We start from the raw sequence: 17,554 nt of genomic DNA, 5'->3' as shown, positions 1-17,554 counted from the left end.
CTATAAAATAAATCGAATTTGTAACTGAAAGCCCCCCAAAGAAAACTCCAGACCTAGAAGGCTCCACTAATGAATTCTATCAAATATTTAAGGAAGAAATAATACTAATCCTAAACAAACTTTTTCAGAAAATAGAGATTGCTTCTCTATGCATTTTATGAGGTCAGCATTATCCTGATACCACAATTAGATTAAATTACAAGAGAAGAAAATGACAGAGCAACACTCCTCATAAACACACTGTGTTAAAATTCGTAACTAAATGTTAGCCAATCAAATTCGGCAATACATAAACATGATAATACATTATGATCAAGTGGAATGCAAGTCTGGCTTAGCATACAACATCACTTGATGTAATTCACCAGTCTAAAAGAGACCATGGTAAAACTGAAACTAAAGTTAACATCATACATAATGATGAAAAATAATGACAATGTTCCCTCTAAGACCACAAAGAAGGCAAGGATGTCTTCTCTATTTTTATTTACCATTGTACTGGAGGTCCTAGGAAAAAAAATAGAAACAAAAGGCATAAAGATTGGAAAGGAGAAAGGAAATTTTTCTTTATAGGCAATGTGGTCACGTACTTAGAAAATGCTAAGGAATACAATGAAAAGTGCTTAAAAAAAAAAAATAAGTGAATTTAGCAAGGTCACCAGAAACACTGTCAATACACAAAATAAATGTTTTATTAATACTAGCAACAGTTAATTTGAAACTGAAATTAAAAACTATCATTTAGGGATAAATTTCACAAAATATTTGCACATGTCCTCTACCATGAAAACTACTTCTGGCAGAAATTAGTGAAAACCTAAACAAATGGACAAATACAATGTCAATGGATCAGATTATTTAATATTGTTAGGATGTCAATTCTCCCCAAATTGTTATGCAGTTTTATTGTAATGTCAATCAAAATCCTGGCAGGGATTTTTGCAGAAATTAACATGATGGTACTAACATTTATATGGATAGTTGAAGGACTTAGAATAGTTGAGACAATTTTGAAAAATAACAAAGTTGAAAGACTTACACCACCTGATTTAAAGATTTAATATAAAGCTATAGTAATAGAGACAGTGGGGTGTTGGTGTGAGGATATAAACATGTAAGACTAATGGACAGAATATTGAGTCCAGAAAAAGACTAAAAATATAGCACCAATTGATTTTTGACAAAGATGACAAGGTAGTTCAATGGGGAAAGGATATTCTTTTCACTAGGAAAACAAAATTGAACCTCAACCCTCTTCTCAAACCACAGATAAAAATTAACTCAAGATAGACCACAGATCTAACCATAAAACTAAAACCACAAAACTTGTAGAAGAAAATGTAAGACAGAGAATCACTAAAATCTTGGAGTCAGCAAATATTTTTTAGATAGGGCACAAAAAAATAGAAACCATAAAAAATTCAATACAATTCAATAACCAAAAAGCAACCAATTAAAAAACAGCCAAACTATTCAGACACTTCACGAGGAAGACATATGAATTATCAATCTAATTAGTCATTAGAGTAATGCAAATTAAAACCACAATAAATACCGATATAAGTACACGAATGACTAAAATTTAAAAGACATTAATAGAAAATGTTGGTGAGTATGTAGAGCAGCTGGAACTCTCAGATGTTGCTGGTAGAAATGCAAAACGGTGCAGCCACTTTGGAAAACAGTTTGGCAGTTTCTTCAAATCTTAGTCATCCATTTATCATGACTCAGCAATTCTATCTAGCTATTTATCCAAGAGATATGAAAACATGTTCACCCAATGACTTGAACACAAATGTTCACAGCAGCTATACTCATAATTAGTCCAAAACTGGAAACAACCCAGATGACCATCAAAAGGTGAATGTATAAAAAATTTGGCATGTCCACACAAAAGAATAATACTCAACAGTAAAAAAGGACAACCTACTGACATATACATCAACATGGCTGAATTTTAAAAATATGCTGAGTGAAAGAAGCCAGACACAACACAGTATATACTATATGACTCCATTATATGAAACTCTAGAAAAGACAGGTCTAGTCTATAATGACAAAAACCAGAATGGTGATTGCCCAAGTTGGGGGTAGGGATTGGCAATGACTAGAAAGGGGTACCAAGGAAACTTTGGGCTGATGGAAATGTTGTCTTGATTATGTTAGTGGTTACATGGGTGTATATGTCAAAATTCATCAAACTGTGCTGTTAAAATGGGTCCATTTTACTGTATGTAAATTATATCTCAATATAGTTGATTAATATATAAATAAACCAGAAACTATATTTGATAGAGTTTCTTTTAAAAGAATGGAAAAGTACATACCAGGCAAACACTAATGAAAACAAAGCACTGCTAAACTAAATATAAGATGAAGTACATGCTAAGGCAAAATGCAATACAAGAGATGTGATGGTTAGGTTCATGTGTCAACTTGGCCAGGTGATGGTACCCAGCTGTCTGGTCAAGCAAACACTGGCCTAACAATTGCTGCGAGGATGTTTGTGGCTGGTTAATAAACCAACAGGCTGGTTTATTAAATCATCAGTCAATTGACTGCAGCTGTGACTGATGACTCACCAAAGGGCGTGTCTTCCACAATGAGAGAATGCAATTGGCTGGATTTAATCCAATTAATCAGTTGAAGACTTATAAGCAAGACAGACAGAGGACCTTCACTTCTTCCTCGGCTGCCCAGCGAAGCGTTTCCTGAGGAGTTTGTCGAAGTTCCGGTTCGTTTCCTGAGGACATCTTCCTTGGAGTTGACAGTTTGTGGACTGCCCTACAGATTTGGACTCGTGCATACCCACAGTTGCGTGAGTCACTTTTATAAATTTCATAATCATAGGTACCTCTCATTGCTTCTGTTTCCCTAGAGAACCCTAACTAATACAAGAGATAAAGTGGGAAATTTCATAACGTTAAAAGAGTCAATTCACTGGTAAGACAAAACAATTTAAAATTTGAATATATATAATAAAAAGCCTCAAAATATATAAAGAAACAATTGCTATGGTGGATTTGAATTGTGTACCCCAGTTTGGACATATTCTTGATACTGGTTCAAATTCTGTTGGGTGTAGACCCATTTGGATATAGATCTCTTGAGGATATTACTTCAGGTACTGTATGGTCCAACTGAATAAGGTCAGGTTGAATCTAGATTACTGGAATCCTCCATAAGCAGAACAAGATTCAGACAAAGAAAGAAAAAGCCACAGCAAGTAGCCATAAGTCAACGGAGCTCAGAGGAGAAAGGAAAAAACCTCACCATGTGGCAGAAAAGTCAAGGACCAAGGAACGTGGGCAGCCAGCTGCAGTGACTGGAGAGAAAGCATCACCTTGCTGACACCCTGATTTTGAACTTCTCCTAATCTCAAAACCATGAGCCAATAAATTCCCATTTTTTAAGCACTGCCCCACAACCCCCAAAAGAAACAACTGACAGAACCAAAAGGAAAAAGAGACCTATAATCATAGTGGGAGATTTAATATCTCTCAGTAATCCACAGAATAATTAGACAAAAGAAAGAGTAAAGACATCAAAAAGTTGAATAATGTAATTAACAAACTTGATCTGAAACACTTCACTGAAGAACTACAGAATATACCTTCCTACATCAGCCCACACCTTACCTCCTTCACTATAAAAACCCTAGTCCAAACCACTACCATTGTCTTTTGGATTACTACAATTTCTCTACTAACTTACTGTGTCTACCCTCGGCTCCTACTTTCTCCATAACTGCCAACGGAATCTTCCTAGCACTGTATATCAAGTAATATCATTCCCAAACATTTAATAATAAACTCCTAAGTTTTACCATGGCTTGCAAGCCACATCATTTGGCTCCAGGCTTCCTCTCCCATCATCTTTCCTCCCCCTTCCCCTTGCTCACTGTGTTCCACCTGACCTGAAAATTACAGGAACACCTAAGTATGTTCTCATTTCAGGGTCTTGCACTTAGTATTGCTTCTGCCTGAAATACTCTCTCCTCAGATTTGGTATGACTCACTCCCTTGGGTCTCTGCTCAAATATCACCTCCTTACAGTGGAGTTCTAAGATTATCTATGCAAAATTGCAGCTGCTCCCTCTCTAACTGTCAATTTCTGAACCCCCTACTCCACTTTATTTTTCTTCAAAGCACTTATCATCATGGAACACTTTCTGTATCACTTTGCTGCATAACACACCATCCCAAAATTTAGTGGCTTAAAACAACAACAATGAATATTTATTTCTCCCTATTTTGTGATTGGCTCAGTGGTTCTTCTGATCTGGGTCAGTGTCATCTAGGACTAGATGGCCCAGGATGGTCTTGCTGGGACCTCCAGCCAAGATGGTTAGGATTCTCTCTCCACTTGGGCTTTCATACTCCAGGAGCCGAGTTTGGTTTCATTTAAATGGATGCCACAGGGTCTAAGATAAGAGTGGAAGCTGCAAGGCCTCCTGAGGCCTAGGCTCAGAGCTCACACAGTGCCACTCCTGCCACATTCTGTTAGTCAAAGCAAGTGATAAGGCTAACTCGGACACGAAGGATGGGGAAATAGACCTCACTTTTTGATAGAGGAGCAGTGGAGAATCTGTGGCCGTTTTTAATCTACTACACTATCCACTGTCTATCCTAGTAGACAGTAGGATCCATGAAAGCAAGGTCTTTGTTTATTTTGTACACTGCTACATTCTCAGCATTTAGCACATTGTCTGGCTAGCAATAGGTACTCAATAAACACTTGTTGAGTTAATGAACGGCACTGCTTTCAGACTCCTCACCATCATGACTGGCTTCCTCCAAACACTACTTAGTTTGTCAATGTATTTCAAGCTGGCACCCAGAAATGGACACAAAATTCTAGATAAGGTCTGCCTGCCTAGCTTAGGAGAGTCTGAGTAATAAATTTCAGTTGAATGAGTGAATGACAAAGTGGAGAAGACTGCGGTAATACTGTGTCTCTTCATGAAGATACTGTGTGTACCTCAATGAGGCTTAGGAATGCATTTATTTTTAGCAGCTTGTACACTGTAGAATTTTAAAGGCTTTGAGAACAACTATCCCCCCATCGCTCTTTTATGTGCAACACTGCAAAGTCTCTCTTATATTTATACAATTGATTTTTGAGACCTAAAAGAACATTACATTTAACCCTGTTGAATTTAAACGTAGTCTCTTCTAAAACATCAGTCTCTCTAGCTGATCATTTCCACTAACAAACAAACCTGCTCAACAAAGTTCTACATTAAAAAAGTAAAAAAATGAAAAAATACTACTCTCCACCTTGATGTCACATCCCCTTCTTCCACCTACTGCTCTAATTTTCTCTTGTCTTCAACAGAAAACTTCCCCCAAAAGTTATACATTTAAGCAACTTCTACTTCCTCATCTTCTTTTCACTCACCACCCAGTAAAACTGTTTCTCAATGTCATGAAAGTATTCCAATGTTGTAAAAATTCTATGGATCCTCTCTCTATCCTCACCTGTAATGGCTTTCTCAGCAGCATTTGGCACAGTTGATCACATGGCTTCCTTAAATATACTCCTGTCTTGCTTCTGTGACACCATTCTCTCCTTATTTCCTTCCTTCTGTCTCCTCTGCTGGCTTTTCCTTCTCTTAACTTCACCTATAAATATTTAGGTTCTTAACATTGGATCCTAGTTTTTTTCCCCCTCCTTATCTCTATTCATACTTTCTCACTTCCTGACTTTTGAAATCAGTTGCAATACCATTGTAAGCTGACAACTCTCAAATTACTAAGACCAGATTCTTCCTCGGAACTCTGGACTCATCTATTCAATTTTTTACCCCCCCCCCCCACTTCGACTGTTCCCAGGTACTTCAAATTTAACATGCCATAATAGTCTTGATTTTTCTCCCAAATCTATTCACAATCCACCTCTCCATCTCCATAAATTGCTCCACTATCCCCCTACTTCTTTGACTCAGAAATCTAGGAAAAATACTTTATTTCTCTTTCCCTACTTTCTATATATCAAATCAGTCATTAAGAACTGTTGATTCTGTTTCCAGAATATATCGCAAATTTACTTTGTCTTCATCTTCACTACTCCTGAACTGGACTAGGTCACCATTATTTTGCAATTAGTGTCCTAAATGGTGTACCAGCTAAGCCATTTGGCATACTGCATCAAAAACAAACTTTTTTACTCCCATATCTGGTTATGATGGAGCAGCTTGTTGGAGACCAACATTCACACCGAGAAAACAACTAGAAAAGCCAGACAAAATTAAAAACAAAACAAAAGCAACAAAACATCTCTTTAGAGTTATCGTGAAACTAGTGAGGAAGCCAGTCTTAAAAGTCCAGATTCTGGAAGAGGAGTACGCCAAAAGGCGAGATGACATTCTACAATTGTTTTTACCCATAGGATATTTGTTGATTCTTAGAGTGAGACAAGACGTTGAAAGTATGAGCAAAGGACCGAAGGAGAAGGCCATTGCTGAGGAGCAGAGCTTTGGCCTATCTCATAGGGTGGAAAGATAAAACTTGGATCTATCTGACAAAGGAAGGCTTAAAAACAGAGCCTGAAACATGGCTGGGTTTCCTCAAAATATGAAACAAATTCTGAACTTGCACAGGGCAGGAGGCTAGGAAGCAAAACAGGAAGCTTCAGAAAAGCAAAGTCAAGTTTCTGGAAGTTTCATGAAGCCACTGAGACAGTGATTCAATGGTAGAACCAGCCAGGCCCCAATGAACACCCTCGGCCCTCATTTGAAACTCTTGGAGTAGACGTTCCCAAACCTTAGTGTAATCAGTGTACATCATCCAGAAGACTAGGTAAAGCACAGGTCCCTAGTTCCCACATGCAGATTTTCTTTTCTTTTTTTTTTTTTTTTAGGTGATAACTTTCAAGGTACAATTTAACAAGTAGCTATAGAGCAAATTTTTAAGAATATCATGTTCCACCTTTTCAGTTACTTCCTTCTAGCTATTCTAATACCCCAGCATCTAAAAAAAATTCATATAAAGATTCAATATTCGTAATCTTTTGCTAAATCCTGTCTTGTCTGTTACTACCCCTTCCTCTTGTTTAATCACTTTCTAGATCTTCAGAGGTGCTAGGCAGAGACCACCCTAACTTGCTCAGATTGAAAAGGGGTGTCAACATTATGGGGAAGGGGGCTGCATCTGACTGTTGTTCTTAAAGAGGCTGTTGCCTCTGGGTTTTAGGCCTCGTCTGGCATAGGAACACTCTGGTGGATTTAAGTGTCTGAGAGATAAACTTAATGAATGAAATTTTTATGGAATCTCAGACAGAGACCTCGGTATTTTGGGACTACTGTTGGTTAGGACATACTGTGGCCATTTGGGATATTTAGCTGGAACTTGCATAAGAGAAACGTCCAGGGTAGCCTCTTGACTCTATCTGAAATCTCTTTGCCACTGTAACCTTATTTTGTTACCTTTCTTTTCCCCTTTTTGGTCAATAAGGTATTTTCAATTCCTCAATGCCACAGACCACATTTTGAGAACCAGTGATATAATGAAATGTGTTAATATTTGGAAGATGTGTAAAACTCAGTGAAGCAATATGTTCCAAATGATCAATGAATGATGTTACAAAATCATGCGTAAGTAAAAATTTAATTCAAAGTACAAGACAGACCAATGGATTTTAATATAACAGAATTCAAAAAGTTCATTGGTATGGTTTTAAATTCCACAATGCAATTAACTTTTAAGAAATTAGCAGTAGCAAAGAAGAAATATCTACAATTATCTGAAAAGAGATATAAAATAATCCTCCTCTGCCCACTATCTGTGTGAAGTTGCATTTTCTTCATATACTTTAAACAAAACAACACCACACAAGACACTGAATGCTGAAAATGATTGAGGAGCCAGTTGTCTTCTATGAAGCAGACATTAAAGAGATTTGAAAAAATGAAAAACAATGCCACTTTTCCTACTCTTTTTAATTTTGTTTTAGAAACACAGTCATAAAGCTTATGCTATTTATATTAATATGTGGTAAGTTTAATATTATTTTACAATGAATTAACAGATACCTATCTATAAATATTCTCAGTTTTAATTCCTACTATGGTAACTATTGGTTGATAAAATTCATACAAAGAAACTCTTTGGACCCTGAGACCAAAGTTTAAAAACTGTTGCTTTTATACAAAACACATCTGACATTCAGTAAAAAAATCACCTTGTATACTAGAGAAGGACTGAAAACCAAAAGAAGGGGGAAGAAGACAATAGAGAGATACATAGATGATGTAGATATCAGGACTTTGAAACAATTATTAGTAATATTTTTAAGAAAATTGAACAATGACAGAGGAAATAAAATTATGGAGAATTTCACAGAGAAGTAGATTCCATAAAAAAGAATCAATTGGAAATTTTATTCTAATTTTATTTATTTTATTTAAGAGCCGATTAGATATAGTAGGAAAAAGGTCAATGAACTGGGAAAAAGATTAACTGATAAGATCTAGACAAAAAAAGGATGGAGATACAGAAGAGAATGTAAAAGACAAATGAGACAGTAAATAAAAGTAGGGACAAACATGCGCACATTTGGAGTTACAGAAGAAGAGGAAAGAGAAAAAAGAGCAGAGGCAACAGCTGAACAGAATATACATAACGGACCAGAGTCTTCTAAAATTGATGAAAGACAGCATCTCATAGGTTCAAGCAGGAGAAGATTATATCAAAGCACATCATAGTAGAACTGTTGAAAATCAAAGAGAAAATCTTAAAAGGATTGGCCAAATAATATTTATTTTACACTGAAATAAGTCAAGGAGGTATGTTGTACTTAACTAAAGATAGAAACAAAATATAAAAGTGTATCTATCAAGTTGCTAAAGGAAAACAGAAAGAAAAAATTTTGGATGACCCAAAAGAAGGCAAGAAGAAAAAGGAACATATAACAGATGAGTCAAATAGAAAAAAGTTAGTAACATGGTATAAATATATTCAAATATCAAAAACTACATTAATTATAAAAGGACTACACATTTGTATTAAAAGTCTAAAATTATTGGACTCATTAAAATAAACAAAACCCAAGTACATGCAGTTAGAAAAAACAAACTTCAAACTTCAAAAGTAAAGATAAAGAAATGTTGAAAATAAAAAGACGGAAAAAGATATACCATGTAAACACTAACCAAAGGAAAACCAGTATAGCTACAAGCAATTTCAGATTAAGTATACTTTATGGCAAGAAGCATTATTAGAGATATGTATGGCTATTTCAAAATGAGGAGTTAATCTACAAGGAAGATAAAATTCTAAATTAGATATGCCCCAAAACATACCTTTACAATAAAAAAAAAAAAAAAAGAAAACAAAATGATAGAACTCAGTGGAGAAATAGACAAATCCACAATCAAAGTGGAAGACTTTATACCTCTCTTAACAGATAACAGAGCAGGTAGATAAAAAGTCAGTAAAGATATAAAGATACAGAAGACCTGAAAATCACAATCAACAAATGTGACCCTACTAACATATATTGAACACTACACCCGATAACTGCAGAGTATACACTCTGTTGAAGTGCTCAAAGATTAGTGACCAAAGTTGACCATATGCTGGATTATAAAGTAAGGCTCAACAAATTTCAAAGAACTGAAATAAGAATATATTCTCAGACCAAATGGAATTAAGGTACAAATCAATAATATAAAGGTAATTAGAAAGTTACCAATTCTTTGGAAATTAGTCAATACATGTCAAATAATCTATGGGTCAAAGAAGAAATGATAATGGAACTTACAGTATTTTGAACTGAATGACAGCTGAAATTAATGAAATGAACAGGCTTTTTTTTTTAATTAGAGGGAAAAAAAAGCCAATTAAACCCAAAGAGAGCAGAAGGAAAGAAATAAGAACAGAATATAAAATTAACCATTTTAAAAGTGAACAATTCAGTAGTACTTAATACATTCAGAATGTTGTGCACCTACCACCTATGTCTAGTTCCAAAACATTATCATCCCAAGTGTCCATGTTGTCTCTTGGTGATCGTATCTTTCTTTTCTCAATGTTTGCAATCCATCTTTTAAATGTAATATAGTGCAATAAATTGTAATATATTAATTATTACTAGGACTTCATGCCAAATTTAGCTGCTTCTACAGTGAGAATAGAGAACATCCATTCAACAGTATAATTACCTTGACTTGTTTTATCCCAATATGTTAATGTTTTTTATTAATTTTACTTATATACTCCATATCCAACATACACTCGCCCTTCCCTCTTCCTCCCATTCCCTGGCAACCTCTAATCTACTTTCTTTCACTGCAGATTTGCTAATTCTAGACATCTCTCTTAAGTGACATCACACAATACTTGTCCTTATGTGTCTTGCAAATTTATTTCACTGAGCATAATATTTTTAAGGTTCTTCCATGTTGCATGACTCAGAACTTCATTCTTTCCTATAGCCGAATAATATTCCATTGTGTATATGTACCACATTGTATTTTTCCAATTATTTGCTGATGGACACTTGGGCTGTTTCCACCTTTTGACTACTGTGAACAATGCTGCTATGGACAATTGTGTACAAGTATCTGTTTGAGACCCTGTTTTCACTTTCTTTGGGTATGTACCTAGAAGTAGGATCGTGGGTCATATGGTAAATCTATATTTACTATTTGTGGACCCACCATCTTGCTTTCTACTATGGCTGCACCACTTAACATTCCTCAATATTTAATTTAATTTTGATTTTAAATACTATTAAAGAAGTGAGAGAGTACTACATGTTTACTGAAAGGGGGCATAAATTGAAAAGCATGCAGATTATAGCTAAATGTAAGGAAAAATTTTCTAGTAGTTAAAGCTGCCTACCAATAGAATGGTTGCTTTGTAAAGCAGGAGCTCTCCATCACTAACAGTCTTTAAGGAAAGCTAAAAGGCCATTTTCTCCCAGGATGGAACACAAAGAGTCCTGGTTTAGGAGGCATCATTGATTAAATTAGTGTTTCTCAAACTATGGTGAAAAAAAGCATATATATATATATTTAATTCCCAATCTGTAACAGATCAATACTTTTGCAAAACACAAAAGTATCACACATTTGGATATCACAGCAATCTCACGTTGCTGTAAAGATTTCTAAATGCTTACTTTCCATTTCTAAATGCTTACTTCCCAATTCTTTTTTTAACCTATTGCATACTAGTAAACTGGGGCCTGGCATAGCATTGGATAGCACTGGATTGGATGTCTATAAGAAATCTCATAGTGTTTCAAATTTACTTAGTCTGTCTTCCCTTCTATACATACTAGGTATTAATATTAAAAATACTGACTTCATAACAGCTACTCTCGTTTTTTAGCAATTTACGAAAAGCAGTAATTTAAAAGATATTAGAGTCTGAAAGCATTAGATCAAGGACCCGAGATGTATTTACCACATTAACCTTTTATCTCATTAACATGAAAAAGCAAATTTACATTTTACCAAAGCACATCTGAATGATCATTTATTACTGGTTACAAAAAAATTATTTTCAGCCATTTCCCACAACTAATTTTCTGATGCCACTTTTTCTGCATAAGCTGATAATGAAATGCGTAACAAATTACAGCTGATCACACATTTGAAGTTCCAAATGTATTCTACCAGCTGGTAGCAAAACCAACAGTGACTTGGTAATGGGGTAAGGGAACATATTTATGAATTTCAGAAGCACTGGGTGGAGGATTTAACACCTACAACAGGGTAGAGGCCTGCAAACACCCAGTGGTAACCTGACCAGAGCAAATGTGGTGAAGAATTATATAAAAGGAAGAGGTGAAATTAAGAGTTCTCCATTCTGACACTTCCCCAAATATTCCTGGTTTTGTCTCTATAAGAACAATGAGACATTTTTGTTAAAACTGTTATATTCTTCCTAGTTAAAAAACAAGTCTTTTTTAAGAGACAATTTGAGATTTATGTGCTATCATCACCCAGCTCCATCAGACTCTTATTTTTTTTCCCTCTAGTATTAGTAACTTTATTTCTTAATTCACTATACTTCTACTAGAGCAAAGGTCCTTAAGAATGAGTCTATGAATGGGTTTTAGGAAGTCTGTAAACTCTCTGAAACTGCAAATTTTAAAAAATTGTCCATAAATGAGCAATTATATGGAAAAAATGTCCATAGTTTGTCTCACATTCTTAGAGGGTATGAGGATCCAAAAAGACAAAGAGCATCTTTCTTAAGTTAAAAATGTCATCTGTATAGGTATAGGTTTTTCATTAACTGAATAGACATATAAAGAGACTACAAATCACGCAACCAAAAAGGACTTTAGGAGTAATTCCCTTCATTCTGTAAATGATAAAACTGCAATTTGGAGAGGTAACAGGAGTGTTCAAGGCCACACGCTAGCTGGAAGGCAGAAACCAGAGAAAAATGCTGGCCTCCTGCTTCCTGGTTTACCCTCTCACACCCGCTACCCAAACAGAGCCAGACAGGAGGATATCAGTTAGCACTACTGGATCATAAGATACACAAACATTTTCTTTTTAACTAAAGGTAGCTAAAAAGACAAAGTCTCTTAAAGATGCATTTTATAACTTGCTTCCTTGACAGCAGGCATGATCAACAACTTCTCAATCATTTGAAAGACATGAGTGCTTGATCCTACTGCAATCAATCAAAGAAGGGCCTATACTTGAACTGGAAGGCAGGGGATATTTAGGAGACAGAGGGCTAAAAGGAGGCACTTCAACACATTTCTACTCTGGAAGTCCCCAATGCAAAGTAAATTAGTTAAGTGGATCTTTCAGTGACTGCTGACGCTCTTTAGAAATTTTAAGCAAAACCTCTTTTCAAAGTTTATACTCCTGTTTATTCACACTAAGGAATAGCAAGTGCAAAACTGATGTTTAGGGAAAAGAATTTTTATAGTAACTTATTAAGTGAGAAATCTGAAAAACAATGCCTTATTTTGGTGTCAGTGTGGAAGGGTAGGAATCCAAAAATTTTAAATTTTTTTCAAAAATAATTAGGAAATGTTAAGACTGTAAATAAGAATACAAGGAACCCTTTAACCGCTCCCCACCCCCCTTGACTTCTGAAATACAGTGCAACTTTCTACCATCTGTTATTTTAAAGCAAAAACAGTAATGAGCATATGGGCGTTCTCTCTCAAGCAGCTGCAGTGTAGTTAAAGTTATAATAATTGTCTTTCAGTAAGACAAATTTACATTAAAAACCTGGCCAAAAAACCAAATGGCTCAGCCTCAGTGCCTTCTAAAACAGAATTAAGAAATTCACAACCATCTACAATCTATTACAGTCAGAGATTTAGATCTATTCTCCAAATCTTGTGCTTTCATGTTTAAGGTTAAACAAATGTAATTCATGATGCCTAAATCAGTTCATGCAATCAAAGAGTCCACAACTCAGATTTCCTCTCTCTCATGCAAAATGCTAGGAACTTCACAAAGGGGTTCAAGCACTCATGTACAAAAACCAGCAACTAAATTCTCAAAAGCTGATAATATAAATCTACTACTACTGAAGGTCACTAAACTTCAACCTAAAGGAACATTTGTTTATGAGAAAAAATCTCAATACATGTGGCACATAAACTTCCATCTCAATTACATACCATTTATAATTAAAGCAAACTGAAACCAATTCAGAGCATCTTCTGAGCCACATATTATGAAAAACAGGAATTCTACCTACCTTTATCTGGGTGATTCAAAATCATGATTCTTCTGTGAGCTGTTCTAATCTTGGCCTTGTCAGCAGATGGGCTGTAAAAATAAATTAATATGCTTACAGTAAATAGTGTCAAATGTAGATTATAAATGAACAATTTGAGTTTCAAGAAATTAAAAACTAATGAGAATTTCCCCATCTTGTGGACAGCTGAGAAATTGCAGCTTTTCACTTAATTTCACTAATCATCAGAATAAATCATTGATTCGATGCTGTCAAGTATTTTTGTTTGTAATGCTGGTCCTTATTCTCAATCAATATAAAAATAAATAAATAAAATAAAATAAAATAAAATATATAGGGCAGGGGAGTCATAGTTCACAGACTATGAAAATTATCTTCAAACTGTTTTTCGGGAAGGCAGTAAACACGGTGGAGCAGATAGGTATTTGAACTCCAGGGCTAGACTACCAAATCTTAAGGCCAGTTTTGCCATTTAGGATTGGGTAACCCTGGTCAAATTGTTTAACCTCTCTGTGCTTCAGTCTCCTCACTGCAAAATGGGGGTTCCAATAGTATACTCCTCAGAGGGCTATTTGCAAGGATTAAATGAACAGTGCCTGGCATGTAGCAAGTGCTCAATAAGTTGGTTTGTATTATTATTATCTTTCAAAAGAGGATCTCAAAACCCCTCACATATCATAATTTAATTTAGTTTTATAAGAAACCTGTGGAAAAAGGTTTGGCTGTTTTAATAGCCAAGGCTCTAAACAAAATTTACAGGAGAAAGTTAAATAAACCTGAAATTGTTTCGATAAAACCTTATTCATCCAGTATTGGAAAGGTTTCTCATTAGTACATTTTCTATCAAGGAAAAAAAAATTAACAATACTAACAACAAAGTCCTAGTATTGCTACTTAATAGTGATACGATCTTATGTAAGCTACTTAACTTTTCTGAGCCTCTGGGCCTCAAATGGGGATAATGATAGCTGGCAAAGTACAGAGTGGTGGTTGTGAGGCACAAAATAATTTAATTTGTATGTATGAACCATATACTGTAGTGTTGAAAAACATGTACTTTCAGTTATTCAGATCTGGGTTTAAAATCCTGATTCTATCATGCTAAGCTATGAAATTTTGTCCTGCTCACATATACTCTGAGTTCTAATTTTCTCCTATGTAAAATGGGCATCATAAAACCTACCCCTCAGGATTCATTTTAAGGATAAATTAGATAAGTAAAAGGATTAGCATGACATCACATACAGTAAGTATTCAAAGAACAGTAGTTATTATTTTGCAAATAAAGCATTTTTATAAAAATGTATCACATATTTCCTACTTTTTTTAAAAAAAAGGAGTGCGAATAACCTAATTTAGCATTTCTTGAATGACTCAGAGGCATCTTCACGAGTATCAGTTAAGTACAAAGGTCCGCAGGGGTTTGCCTGCCCTTCCAAGTGGCCCTGGAGTACTATCCATTTTAAGTTCTTGTGTCTGTTCTGCACCGTGCCTCTCATGCTGTCAGTGTGTCGGCTGTCAACCTTGATTCTGCCAGTGTTCCAGGCTCAAGCAGTTCCTCTCCGGTTATTTACTACTTCTAATCTCCTGGTAAATCAGAGATTGCCAAGAATGTTAAAATGTGCAATCCAAAATGTGCTGATCCAGAATAAGCACATAAATGATTAAATCTTTTTGTATAAGTACTTTAAGGGTATCTCATTGGCTTTTTATAGAAGTCTTTTGGGAGACTATTTCAAACTTACTCTTACCAATAAGTAAGAGATTACTACATTCTGAGGAAGTAACCATCAAACACTGGACCAGGACTATGAATACTATACTGGCTTAACTGGTTATTAAGAAACAAAAAACACATTACTTAGAAAAAAAATTCCAATATGATTAATATTCTGTGGCTAAACTACATTTATCATTCACCTTTTTTGGTTCTCTATAGTACATCATTCATTTATTAGTTATGTTTTCCATTTTTTCTGTATATATTTGACATGCCTCCTTAAGTAGATTTTAAGTTTCTTAAGGACAAAGGCCATTATTTGTATGTTAAAACAGTATCTAGTATTGTACATGCAGGAGGTGCATAATACATTTTATATAGCCCTCCACAAGAAAATGGCTGTAAAAAGGTTAACTCCTTGAAAGAACAAAGACTCTATATCAACAAATACTAACACTATAAAAGGTTACTGTATAACTGTGCTGGCTTGAATTGATTATGTACTCCAGAAAAACTATGTTCTATTAATCTAATCTTGTGGGGGCAGACCTATTGTGGGTGGGACCTTTGGATTAGGTTGTTTCCATGGAGATGTGACCCTGCCCATTCAAGGTGGTCTTAATTAATTTACTGGCATCCTCTATGAGAGGTTAAAAGGCAGAGACATTTTGAAGAGAGCTCAGAGAGATGCTCAGAGAGAAAACACCCAGAGACATTTTGAAGATAGCCGTTGAAATCAGAACCAGAAAAGAAACTAAGAGATGAAATCCAGAGTTTGCCCCATAGAAGCTAAGACCCCCAATGCTTGTTTCCCTGGGAGAAACAAGCAAGGACCCACAGGAGCTGAGAAAGAGAAGCTAAAACAGAAAATGCCCAGAGACATTTTGGAGAAAGCCGTTTTGAAACAAGAGCCTGGGAGACAAGGAATAGCAGAAGTCATCATGTGCCTTCCCATGTGACAGAGGAACCCCAAATGCCAACGGCCTTTCTTCAGTGAAGGTTTCATCAGCCTTTTGTTGATGCCTTAGTTTGGATACTTTTATGGCCTTAGAACTGTAAATGTGTAACCTAATATGCCCCCTTTATAAGAGACAATCCATTTCTGGTATTTTTTACATTCTGACAGCTTTAGCAAACTGGAACAATGAAAAAATTATAAAGTAAAAAAAGGGGGGACAGGGTGCTATAAAAACCTTATTTCATAAAGCTATTCAAATGTGCCTACTAATGGATAGTGAAAACTAAGTTTGGTAAAATCCAAATTTCCTGTGTTTTTTGGGGGGATACATAGCACAGCTGTATCTTAGTTTGGATCTTAAGTTCTTATTCAGCATATAAAGCAAAATCTGAAAATTACTCCAATAAAAATTGTGCTTGAAAATCACTTACCTTGCCTATAAAAAACAGTACAATGGTTTTGAACATAAAACTTTGCAAAGTATTATGTACACTGAAGTCTGCCAACCAGTGAACTAGATTAAAGTAAGAAATACAAGGAAAGTTCTTATGCACAAGTATGGGCATTCAAAATGTTCTGCCTTTAAGGTGGTGAGTTTTGGGATGAATGGAAATATTCTTGTTTGTCTGCTGGATGGATTCCTTTTCTTTCTTTCCCCTTAAAAAAATACAAGGGGGAGGAGGGGAATGGAATGTTTTGGATGTTCCTTTTTATTTTAATTTAATTTTATTTTTTGGAGTAATGAGAATGTTCAAAGATTGATTGTGGTGATGAATGCACAACTATGATGATACTATGAACAACTCATTGTACTCTTTGAAGGACTGTATGTCTTGTGAATACATCTCAATAAAATTGCATTTAAAAAAAAGATTAAACAAGATAGGAGAATGCTGGTTTCAAACAGGATAAAAAATTAAATGTGTATGTGATATACTTTTAGTATACATATAATTTCGATACGAAGTAGAAAATATAACTTTAAGCACCATGCCATATAGATCAAGAATTTTAGTCTGTGCTCTATAGAGCACATACTGCTGGCAGTGGGGGTGGGGGGTGGGGAGTGTGCAGCTGAGTGGTCCCCCAATCCCATGGCAAACACAGCAGTTTTGGTTTTATCTTTTTCACAACTGGCTTTCTGAATAACATGTAGTCTAAACAAAGAGTTCCACAGAAGTTTTTAGAAAG

At 35.3% G+C, this 17,554-nt stretch overlaps 1 protein-coding gene across 1 annotated transcript in view; it reads right to left on the bottom strand.

Moving 5' to 3' along the window:
- DNAJC15 (DnaJ heat shock protein family (Hsp40) member C15) overlaps window positions 1-17,554 on the bottom strand; it is an 86,848-nt gene that overhangs the window by 13,624 nt on the left and 55,670 nt on the right. Inside the window, exon 5 of the mRNA XM_037800426.1 lies at window positions 13,686-13,756. Coding sequence (XP_037656354.1) covers window positions 13,686-13,756 — 71 coding nt within the window. The remainder of the gene's footprint in view (window positions 1-13,685; window positions 13,757-17,554) is intronic.

Source organism: Choloepus didactylus, chromosome 12, assembly GCF_015220235.1.
Source record: "Choloepus didactylus isolate mChoDid1 chromosome 12, mChoDid1.pri, whole genome shotgun sequence".
NCBI lineage: Eukaryota > Metazoa > Chordata > Mammalia > Pilosa > Megalonychidae > Choloepus > Choloepus didactylus.
Note: the sequence above shows the minus strand (reverse complement) of the source record. Positions and strands in the feature narration are given on the sequence as shown.